The 11,217-nt window shown below is 43.1% G+C and overlaps 2 protein-coding genes across 3 annotated transcripts in view; one reads left to right on the top strand and one right to left on the bottom strand.

Moving 5' to 3' along the window:
* The first annotated feature begins 125 nt into the window (after positions 1–125).
* LOC109477228 (39S ribosomal protein L2, mitochondrial-like) lies at positions 126–3,016 on the top strand. Its single transcript, XM_019778307.1, has 6 exons — positions 126–174; positions 639–1,092; positions 1,219–1,322; positions 1,478–1,622; positions 1,896–2,044; positions 2,505–3,016. Exons 2-6 carry the CDS (start codon positions 720–722, stop codon positions 2,754–2,756), a joined length of 1,023 nt encoding a protein of 340 aa, XP_019633866.1. The 5' UTR covers positions 126–174; positions 639–719; the 3' UTR covers positions 2,757–3,016.
* Positions 3,017–5,631: 2,615 nt separating this feature from the next.
* LOC109477214 overlaps positions 5,632–11,217 on the bottom strand; it is a 16,309-nt gene continuing 10,723 nt past the window's right edge. Inside the window, exons 3-8 of one of the 2 annotated variants that reach the window (XM_019778285.1) lie at positions 9,436–10,170; positions 9,156–9,266; positions 8,753–8,948; positions 8,098–8,352; positions 6,429–6,526; positions 5,632–6,107 (exon numbers count right to left, since the gene is read on the bottom strand). In XM_019778285.1, coding sequence (XP_019633844.1) covers positions 5,949–6,107; positions 6,429–6,526; positions 8,098–8,352; positions 8,753–8,948; positions 9,156–9,266; positions 9,436–10,170 — 1,554 coding nt within the window. In that variant the 3' untranslated portion in view covers positions 5,632–5,948. The remainder of the gene's footprint in view (positions 6,108–6,428; positions 6,527–8,097; positions 8,353–8,752; positions 8,949–9,155; positions 9,267–9,435; positions 10,171–11,217) is intronic. The other variant, XM_019778286.1, reaches the window with a different exon arrangement.

The raw sequence follows: 11,217 nt of genomic DNA, 5'->3' as shown, positions 1-11,217 counted from the left end.
TGGTCTCAATTTTTAGCACATGAATATTATAAAATTCTTATATACTTATATTCATGAAGAGCGGTGTCGATAAAATAAATTGTTATCAGAAAAATACGTTACTACCTAAGACTAAATAGAGTCGTCCAAAATGGTTGCCCCCGAGAAGAAAAGGTCACGCACATGAGAAGAGAGGTAACGTAAAAGTCTTATCATAAAACTCGGCTTCTTATTATTCCAAGTCATCGTTAAACCTAGTATTTTGGTCTCAGGAGATGCTTAACATCCTGTACAAGCGGTTTAAACTCTGATCACCTGAACTAGATAGACCATAATTTATGTTGAAAATTTTTATAGCTGTTCACATAATCATAAATTTGTACCAAAGAGTAGAGTGTTACTATTAGTATTAGGAGCAGATTCACGTACAATTTTAGCCGTGACTCAGGAATCTGCTTTTACGAATGTATATGTAAGCAAGCAGGTTTAAGTTTAAAATCATAAAAGCGAATATATTGGAGGACATTGCTAATCAATTAACTAGGCCTAGTTAGAATATTGGAAGTGAATGTATGATTCATATTGAATGAATGTATCAATTGACGAGCAGTAGTTGATACTGTTAATAACAAACTTGCACTGTTTGACACATTTGACAGGTTTTCTCGACCAGCTACAGTTCCGTTGGGTGATTCCTATGAACGGAATATGTCACAGTAGTCTCTGACATAGAGAACAATATGTCTAAGGGCCTAATCAACTTGTCAAAGTCCTTGGCCAGATTGAGCCTCCAGGGTCCTTCCAACACGTTAGTACAATGTACCAGAGCTTTGAACTGCAGCAGTCTTCAGCATGTACTTGAACTCCAAGTCCGTGGGAAGGCAAAGTGCCCAGCTTTGACTGTGGACAGTTCACGGTATATGATATGCACTCCTCCTGGAGTAGGACTAGTGGTACAAACATCAGGACTGTACACGACTGGCGCGGCACCTCATGACAACAGGTTTAAGGATGGATTCACAAAGTTCAAGGACCATCCCATCTACAAGAAAGGTGTCTACACACTAAAGCCTATCCCATTCCCAAAGAGTGGTGGAAGAGACCCCAAGACAGGTCTGTCAACTTTTGATATTTTTTATCTCTAAAACTGGAAAAGTTCAATATGCATGCATTGTCAGTTCAAGAATGCACTATTGATATAACTTTAAGCATTAAAAAGTGCTGAATTTGTTTTTTCAGGAAGAATTGTCATCCATGGCATTGGAGGTGGACACAAGCACCACTACAGGATGGTGGATTTCAAGCGGATTGGTCCAGAGAAAGGCCCTCCAAAAACAGAAAAGGTAATATATACAAGTTACCCCAGAATACACTGTTGTCCCAAATTGGAGCAGTGTAGCAGTCTTTACACAGCAGTTATGATATTTCTCTCTCTTTTCTCAGTTCATTCACAATTCTTGGCCCAGCTCACATACCTACTCCTTCCACATTCCCACAGGTGGTCGCTGTTAGGTACGATCCCAACCGTTCGGCCAGAATCGCGATCGTTGCAGGAGAGGCCCACAAGCGCTACATCCTGGCCACCAGGAACATGCAGGCTGGCAACCTTATCAGGACATACGGAGAGATTCCCAGAATGCCTGGTGCGTTTGTCTGTTTATCTGTCTGTCTGTCTGTCTGTCTGTCTGTTTGTTTGTTTGTTTGTTTGTGGTATAAAAATTTCCAATCCTGGTTTTGCAAACACTTTTCATCTTGGACCTTGGACTCTTTTCATGATTACTATCTAAATCTACATTAAGATAACTTTTTAATGCTTGTTGAAAAGTAGCTCTGGAGAAGGTCAGAAATGACCTTATAGACATCCCAGTACAACAGCAGATCTAACAGTGTTGTAACCACTGTTTGTGGTCCTGTAGTGTTGGCAGAAGAAGGTGATGCCCACCCAGTAGGAGCCCTCCCCACAGGAACCCTGGTACATAACGTGGAGGTGGAGCCACACTTTGGAGGCACTCTTGTACGTGCAGCTGGCACCACGGCTCAGGTACTCAGGAAGGCTGCAGGACAGGTGAGCTGGGGAAATCTACACCTGCACAGTATTCCACCACAATATTTTATGTATAAATGGGAAAATTGAACTCAAATTTGTATTCTGTGTAGTTTATACTTTCTTTAACAGCATACTAGTACATGTAGTATCTTTCAACTGGACAAGTTGAGTTAGGTAAAATTCTTTGGTATTACACCAGGGACCAACAGAACTACATTGGACATGGAGTTAGGCTTAATACATTGGACATGTTGTAGAGTTAGGCAAAAGAGTTCTGTAACTCTGTGTGTAAGGCTATGTGGCTTCAAAAACATGAAATCCTTTGATAGTAATAGTAATATCCTCCCTAATGTAGATATTGGAATGTTGATAAGTAAGTGCCAAGGAAGCTGACATGAACAGAAAAGCACCCAAGCATTCTTACGTGTACTTACCACAGAATCAATGTTTGACTTTTTCTCTATTATCATTATTGTAGGTAATTCTGCAGCTGCCCTCCAAGCATCAGATCTCCATTGATGAGCGCTGCATGGTGACAGTTGGTCAGGTGTCCAACCATGAACACAACCAGCGAATGATCGGGAAAGCCGGGCGCAACCGTTGGCTGGGAAAACGTCCCAGCAGCGGTCTGTGGAAGAGGAAGGGGGGCTGGGCAGGCCGGAAGATCAGGCCGTTACCTCCGATTAAGGTGTACCTGGCTTCTGACAAGGTGGAGGAAAAGAAAACCTAGCTTGACAAGATTCATGTAACTTTATGATTGTAGTATACTGCTTGGGAGACAATTTATCAAACAAGTGTCATAATGGTAATTCACAACAATCATTATTCTATATGAAAATATTCTGATTTCAATACCTACATACTACATATACTATTAACTTTTATGATCCTGTAAAATTCAATATGTATTAACTTCATGCTGTACATGTACACTGATGGGGATTTTTGCATTGAACCAGTAATAAAAATGGAGACTGACAAAAAGAGCCTTTTCAATGCTTTTCTTCATTTGTGTCAGCAGTTTGTAATGACATGTCCTGCTACATGTCAAGCAACACGCTTGTATCACAGCCTTACTACTGGCGCGTTTGTCTCAGCCCTGGCAGTATCTGCTGGCCTTCTGGTCATCTGGCAAGGCAAACATGTATTCTGTAGATAAGACATGTAGATGGGAGTAATCACTTCAGCGTGCATGTAGGTTACAGTCAGTGTTGGTGATATTATGGCACCTCAGTGCTGCAGGATCCCATACATAGAATTTGTCAGTGCCTGGTCCAGCCTACTGTAGGACATGCAGGAAGAACAATTATAGACATTTAAACATATACTTGTAATATGCACATTAGATACATGTATCGAAACTAGTACTACATTGAATGAAGCACTGATTATCCAACATGGGGGGAGGGGAGGGGCATGTGCCGGTATGGAAAGGACTTTGTTAAGTAACTGTCTGCAGCTGGTATGTAGAAAATCCTAAGACAGGAATTTTGGCAATCCAGAGTCGTGTATTTAATTGGCAGAAGGCCATCCGTTTTTGCCTAGGATGTATTGTATAGAAACCTGTGCATGTGCAGCAGCGTTGACTCCACATATCCCCCTGCCCACTCATGCTACAGCCCACTCACAGCATAGTAGTGGTGTCTACGTACAGTCTACTTTGGCTAATTTGCATTTGTTCAAGGACACAAAGACATCATGGGGACCCACCATTATTCTATACGACTACACTACGTGTTAACGCTTTCGGGTGTTCATTTGTTCAGTGAAAGCTGAAGATGTTTTCTCTAGAAGACGAGAATAAATTTGCCGCTGTATGAATGAATACGTAGTGTAAAAATAGACCTTTCCCCAAAGCCTCTTATGGTCTGTCTCCAAGGACGGAATATTGATAATCAGCTGCTTTTGAAAGAATAAGCAAGTCTAGATAACCAGCTGAGACCGGATCTGGAAAGTCTCTCCTGGAACAAAAACCTCTTTCTTGTGCCCCGGTGCACCGGCGGTTTCGTTCTTCCTTTCATCAGGATGTTTTAAGGAAAGTTGGAAGTGGTGAGGTGGACAGGGGTCAGGGGTAGTCCCCTCTGTGCACCCAACGATCCATGCTGTCTACCTTTAGCGTTCCTTCCGATCCCGGGACCAGAAGAAGGAACTTCCCACCATGGGAAATAGGCAACTGTGAAATTTAGAAGACAGATCGTGTGGACCGTTTCTCTTCAAATTATTTGATAGACAGAATGCGCATTGTACATCTACAATCCAAATCCCCTTTTGGACAAACAATGCATGTCAAATCTAAATTAAACATAGACAATTGTATGACATCGCGATCGTTAGATACTTGGCCTTTTATATTAGAGTTTTGCCGCGATCAGGACACCATAATTGTAATCCTCGGACAGGCCATACTGTGCGGATGTCATTCTCAATCTGACAGAACAAAATACTTGTTACTATTCATGACTATATATAGAACTCCAACTTTTAAAGTTAACCAAATACAACCAAAAACATATGGTGCTAATGGAACCCGTAGAGGTAGAATACCATGGGTTAAACCGCGACTTTTGAGGTAGACATTACCTCATATTAGAGGATGAAACTCAGGAAACGGGACCTACTTTCGAATTCAATTTGGGAAAGCATGAGCTAATGTTCTATTCCCAGTACAGTATTGTTTATTTGAACTTTTCTGTGAACGGGTCTTTGGCAGTATATATAAGATACGTGCTATCACCGTAAACACACGAGAGCGAAATGATCACCGGGGTCGGAAATTCCAGCCAATTGTCTTATCTCTTTTGCGTTTTGTCTTGACTCTTGAGTACACACCTCTTAAGTGCAAACAGACTGCACGAATTTCAGTTGGTTTGTTCTGACCTGGAAATTATTCCATGGCCGTAAAGCGTGTTGCTGGTTGGTACTCTCACCCACGTCTGCCATCTCCCGATCCAGGTGGTGAGGTAGGAGAAAACCCCCTCTGTTCTCTCCCATGTAGCACAGATTGAAGCCAGATGATTCCAGCCGACCCAGCAAAAGGCGATAACAGATGGCAGGGTTTTTCTCAAACAATGCCCACAACTCCAGTGCGGTGTAACTAGGTTATAGGTTATGGATCCGGCCAAATTAGATAATAGCCAGCCAGGCTTCTAAAAACAGAACAGATTGATTTAAACGTCAGGGTCACTTTTTCGTGTCATGTTTCCTTCCGTTTTTCTTCTTTAATCTTTCTTTCCTTTTTTGCTCCCTGTATCTTTTGTCCTCCTTTCTTATAATTTATTTCCTTTTTGTTTCTTCCTCAAAGCAGCTGCTTTGACATTTGCGGAATTTCAACATACAAGGGGACAAGGGGAAGTTCATTACGTTAAAGTTCATGACAGGTGAAACAAGCAGCCAACACAGTCTATTGAGAATGAGATATAATAAATATCTTACAGCTCTCCACTTAAAAGGCATATCATACAACTTTTGCTGTTAGTGAAATATAATATTTTTATATGATGGGCATAGTCAACACATAGCCTTGCAATATATCTGACCAAATGCGATCTGTTCAGAGGTACCCTTATTACATATCAACAAGTACACTTTGGAACAGCAACATTCTATGGAGCTAACGTGCTTTGATCAGGCATCTGCCGTTACAAGTATAATCTTTATATACTATTAAAGCTAGAAATATCCCTCCGTTATTTTTTTACTCCGTATGTGTGCAAATGTTGCACATCATGTTATTACATCTGCCAAAATAATACATACATTTCGGTACCTCTCCCGTATTTCAAAATGTAGAAAACAGAAAATGTACATGTTTTGCACACTACTTCCGTTGCCGATGACCATCTCTGTAATCAAGCATCACATCATGTGTTATACAAAAATAATCCATATTCCCAGCATGGCTCTGTATTACTGTGTGTAAAGACTACGGTTCCTGTCCGAATTTACGTTTGTAGGGTATGAATCGGTAGTTGTATCTGGAGTTACAGTCGAACAGACACATCTCGACTCCCGGGCACGGGTCGTTGATACAGATCCCCTCCCTCAGCAGAGCAGGGCACGGCTCGCCGCCATTCTCCGGAGCCTGGAAGGGACAGGTACTGGGTAAATCATCAATGTGAAAACTACGTGAGTCCTACGTCCATCGGGCTTTATGTATTTATGTTTTTTGTTTACACAAGATCACCTTTCAGGTAATATTTTCAATTAAACAATGGTATTGTTTGATGTAATACTTAAGTTTGATCTGACCTAGATATGACTTGCGTATCCGGTATTAGAATTGAAGGATCTTGAAGGTGTCCAATCTGTACAGAAATTATTTGAAATCAGACTAGCTTGTTCGGGGACATCCCCCTCCCCCTTCGTTGTACGGCGAATGTTGCACAAGACGTATGATACTGACCTGTGTGACCCAGCGTGTCGCACGTTTGATGCCCAGTCCGCACGTGGTGGAACACTGGCCCCACGGAGACCACGCAGACACCGCACAGTTCACCGGCACTGCGCGGGGGCAGAACAGGAGAAAAGTTCAAGTTTAATCAAATCAAATCAAAACCTTTTCAAAAATCTTTCACGGTATCAATCTTCACGAAAAGAGGAAATCTTTGTTCCATCAACCATTGCAAATATTCTTTCACCACACAGGACTAAGGTAAAGTTGTCCTGAACCGAGGCCTAGTACTCACAGAAGGGCGGTTGATGGCTTTTTCAACAACACCTAAAAATCATATATGGTTCTAGTTATGCTGCCAAAAGATGCCAGTCACGTATAAGACACTGATTTTGTGATAAACATAGTGCCCAACTGTATATTCTTTCAACGCAGTCCACTTCAATTTGGACGATTCGAACCTGACCTTGCATAATAGTTAGATCGCCCTTCTAGATCTGTGAGTATCGTTCTTTTCAGCGTCCTTGGAGTTTCTGACATTTTCTGTTTCCCGCTGACTGAGCATTAGGAATGGCAGGCCGGAGTCTGACATGGCGTCCATTGATCCCCATGGGTAACAGCGGGGACGGGCGAACCACGCGCCTCGCGCTGCGTGCTCACGGTAACCTTTCCGCACAGATTCGTGTTTTCTGGGACTTGTTTTGGGGCCTGATATTTTCACTGTTGTTCACCGTCGTGGTTGTCGAGAAACAGCTGAAGATAAAGGGCCTTCACGACGGACAACAGATCGGAATTCTTGGGATAACCCAGAATGTGGGTGCAAGGTGAATAACCTGGACGTTATTTCGAACTTTCTGAGAGATTGTTACAAGTTTGAGGATGACAACGACGAGTATCGCAATGGATGAGACATATTTTACTTAAAAGTCGCTAAAACCTAAAACGGATTGACAGAAATACATGTATGCTGATTATGGTAGATTAACAAATAAATCTATTTCAAGTCAGTGATTCGATTGTTCGTGCATCATTTATATGAAAACATTCTGATGCAATGTAGGCTACCACTAACTGTCAGCAGAGTCGTTAAAAAATGCGATGTGTTTTCACTGACATAGTAGTTGTATACCGTGAAATGTTTCCAACAGGGAACAGTACCAGCTACGATGTTGTATAACGCACTGCTTTGGCCTTGAGAATGTTACCTACGGAGCCTACTTAGGCCCAAGATTGGCACGTTGCGTGGGCGCTTTCTATACAGAGTAAGATTCTATGAAAGCAAGCAAAACACCCTGACAGTCACGCATGTCGGCTTGTTATTGTTACTCGGGTCGGAGGCTGCTGGGCGAGACGAAACGATTGACGACATCAGGATGCGCCAATGTCACGTTAATGAAATATGTGCAACTACGCCTTGGTGGAATATAAACTCACACTCTCTGTTTTGGAATTTACAACTAAGATTTACAATCACTTAATCCTAGTGTATAGCTGTATAGAATACCCTCATTTATACACTAATATTTGTGTGGCAAGGTGCGTCATTTGCGAAGCTAACATTCTACGGTATCAAATAATTCAAGCCTGAATCTGTGCAATCAAAACGTAGGTGGTCCCTTATAAAGTTGTGCGCAATCGCTAGCCTACTAGTGACAGATGTTGTATAAGACGTAGTACTTACTGTCTGATCTTTCCACCTTGTCTCCTCCAAACACACCATCGCCTGACTTTAACATGAAGGGCGGATACAGTTCCTCCTCCAGACTGGAGAACTTGGGGACGTTCTCCTTGCCCTTGGACCCTACATGTAAGTCTCCTTTCTTGTCTGCGGAGGGATGTCCGGAGGGCAGGCGGACGGGGAGCGGGATGGGCCGGTTGTCGGGCGCGCGGTCCCTCTGTTCGTCCGCCTGGGGGTTCACCCCTGACCCGGTATCGGCTGGGGAATCAAGGACAGAGACAAATTACAACTTGAACTTAACATCTGCAACACCAGACAAGATTTCACACTGTCTGTGCCTCTGTGGCACAACTCATGTTGCGGTTCCAGACCCACGAGTATACGAGGGTTGAGAAATCACCTGCAGGACTGGAACGTTACAGGAAAATCTGTTAGTTCACGTTTAGTTCAGGGTCAAATTGTGAACAAATGGTATTGCAATATTGCAGTCTGTTGTATCTTGGAAAACGCTTTATTTGGTGTCATACTATAGGTAACTGCACTTTCTTTAATTTATACTCGTATCTTCATCATTTTCCTTCTTTTCATTTCTGCCTGCATGTTCCTCTTCTTTTTTCTACAGACTAAAATGTGAAAGACGTGTCAAACGCTCACTCACTGATTTCGACGCTATTGTGTTTCGGTTCCAGAATAAAATCATCACCGTCAAATCCAGTCTTGCGCGGTCTGTCCTCCACCTGCTCCTCTGCTGACGAGATGTAGGCGTACTTCGGGTCGTCGTCATCCTTCTTCGTCGGGATGAGATCCTCTTTCGTCAACTCTGTGGTTATCATGTGTTTTGCTGTTTCTTCTCCCTGGACAAGGCAAAGGTAAGGGCTAAGCAAGAAGGACGTTCATTGCGAATTAGCTTTATATGTCTAATAGACACTAAATTGTTTCTTCCTCCATTGACCGATACATGTAGTGATGTACAAAACGGTGACCATGAAAAAAGTTCCTATATTTGAAGGGGATTTTTGATTAAAAAAGGAATCAAACAGCCATTTGAAACTGACACTTACATCTAACCCACCGTCGACGTCCCATGTTTTCGCACCCACATCAACAACCATGGGATAGTACTCGTCCGCCGGTGTCGTGGTGGTGACGTGTGCTGTTGTGGTTAATGGCTCCTGGAGCAATAAACAGTGCAATACAATAGATTAAACAAATGACATTCATGATTGGCATCTATACTGCAAGTCTCGTGTACATGGGGTCTTCCCAAGGACGTCCTTGGTCTTCCGAAATAGCATACTTCGTCAGTATAGTCGACAAAATGTTGCAATATTATAAACTTACTAATGTGGTTGTTGGACCCCATGTCGTTTGCAGCTGCGTAGTTTCCATCTGCGTTGTTGTTTCTCTCATAGCGGTGGTCAGGTCTGGTGTCGTCAGTTCAGCTGTCGTCATTTCCGGTTCTGTGGTCATTTCCGGAGTGGTCCTTTCCGTCGTCGTTGTTGGTGGCAACGTAGTTGTTGCCATGGTGGTTGTAGTGGTTGGTGGGAGAGTGGTGGTGGTTGGTGCCATAGTGGTTGGTGGAATGGTGGTAGTGGTTGGCGGAATGGTGGTGGTGGGTGGAATGGTGGTTGTGGTTGGTGGAAGGGTTGTGGTGGTTGGTGGAAGGGTTGTAGTTGTTGGTAGAAGAGTGGTGGTGGTTGTAGTGGTTGGCGGCAGAGTTGTCGTTGTCATGGTAGTGGTGGTTGTCGGCGGGAGTGTGGTTGGTTCAGGAGTGGTGGGATCAGGGGTTAGCTTGATGAAAATGGCCTCCCCGATGCGAGGAAGACTCGGTCTTCTCCGGTAGTAGAACGAGGATGCCGGGTGGTTGGGAAACTTGGACGTGATCATGGAAATCCTGTGCTGGCGTCTCTCGGGAAAGCTCGGGGAGCTGAAGGTGAGTCCCGCGTCTGTTCCCGCGTCCCAGGGGTGCATGTCCACCCGGACCTCGTCCATCCAACGGCCGTCCTCACACAGACTTAAACTGTTCACTCCGGAGAACCAATCAGGGCTCGGCACCAGCCGCACCATGAAGGACACCTGCAGGAGAGTGGGGAATACGACGTTCAGAGAGCTACCGGAGACTATACATCGGAATGTGAAACTTGGCCATTGGAAACAGCTGGTTTCTGTCTTTGTGCCTTCTTACTATGAGTGCAACTGAGTTGCGCTGAGTTAGCATGTTTATAGGAAGGTTACGTGTTCCCGTTAGTTACTTGATACTCAGACGGAAGCACCGGGCTACACTTATGTACGCTTGTGGGGTTCCTTGGAGCGTGTTTCTTGTCGGATATTTTTATACAAGCTGCATCAACACTCCCTTGTCTGATTCCTTCCCACTGTTTGTTGACGCTACAAACACGTACACGTGTTTCCGTGGCACGACGCGCTAGCTGAGTGATGACGGAGCGGGTCAAAATCGTTAACACGGAATAAACGGGTTCATTTGTCAGGTGTGCGTGCATTTTTACGTTTGCCGCCATGCGGCGGCAAACGTAAACATACGAAAACAATGCTTCCATCAACCCTTCGTTGGGTGAACATTTTCGTTTGGGTGTTGCATTCAATGTTTATCTATTATGTTTGCACTTTTTATTGTGGGATGGACCTACCAGATCACATAAACGCAATTATTATATGACAAAGTTATCAAAAATTAGACTTGAATTGTCTAAAAAATAATTAATCTGTACTACTGTATGCCCAAAGTGATTCTCAGAAGATGATAAAAATTGACATAATGGCCTCGATGAATGAATCGCATAAATTATGTTAATGTGGATGACAAGTAAAACATTGGGTGTTGCATTCAATGTTTATCTATTATGTTTGCACTTTTTATTGTGGGATGGACCTACCAGATCACATAAACACAATTCTTATATGACAAAGTTATCAAAAATAAGACTTGAATTGTCTAAAAAATAATTAATCTGTACTACTGTATGCCCAAAGTGATTCTCAGAAGATGATAAAAATTGACATAATGGCCTTGATGAATGAATCGCATAAATTATGTTAATGTAGATGACAAGTAAACATTGGCGCTCGCGCAACGTCTGTAATTAGTGGACAAATATTCCAACA

This window comes from Branchiostoma belcheri, unplaced genomic scaffold, assembly GCF_001625305.1.
Source record: "Branchiostoma belcheri isolate BF01 breed outbred unplaced genomic scaffold, Haploidv18h27 scaffold4, whole genome shotgun sequence".
Taxonomy (NCBI): Eukaryota; Metazoa; Chordata; class Leptocardii; order Amphioxiformes; family Branchiostomatidae; genus Branchiostoma; species Branchiostoma belcheri.
This window is presented reverse-complemented; position numbering and strand designations above follow the sequence as displayed.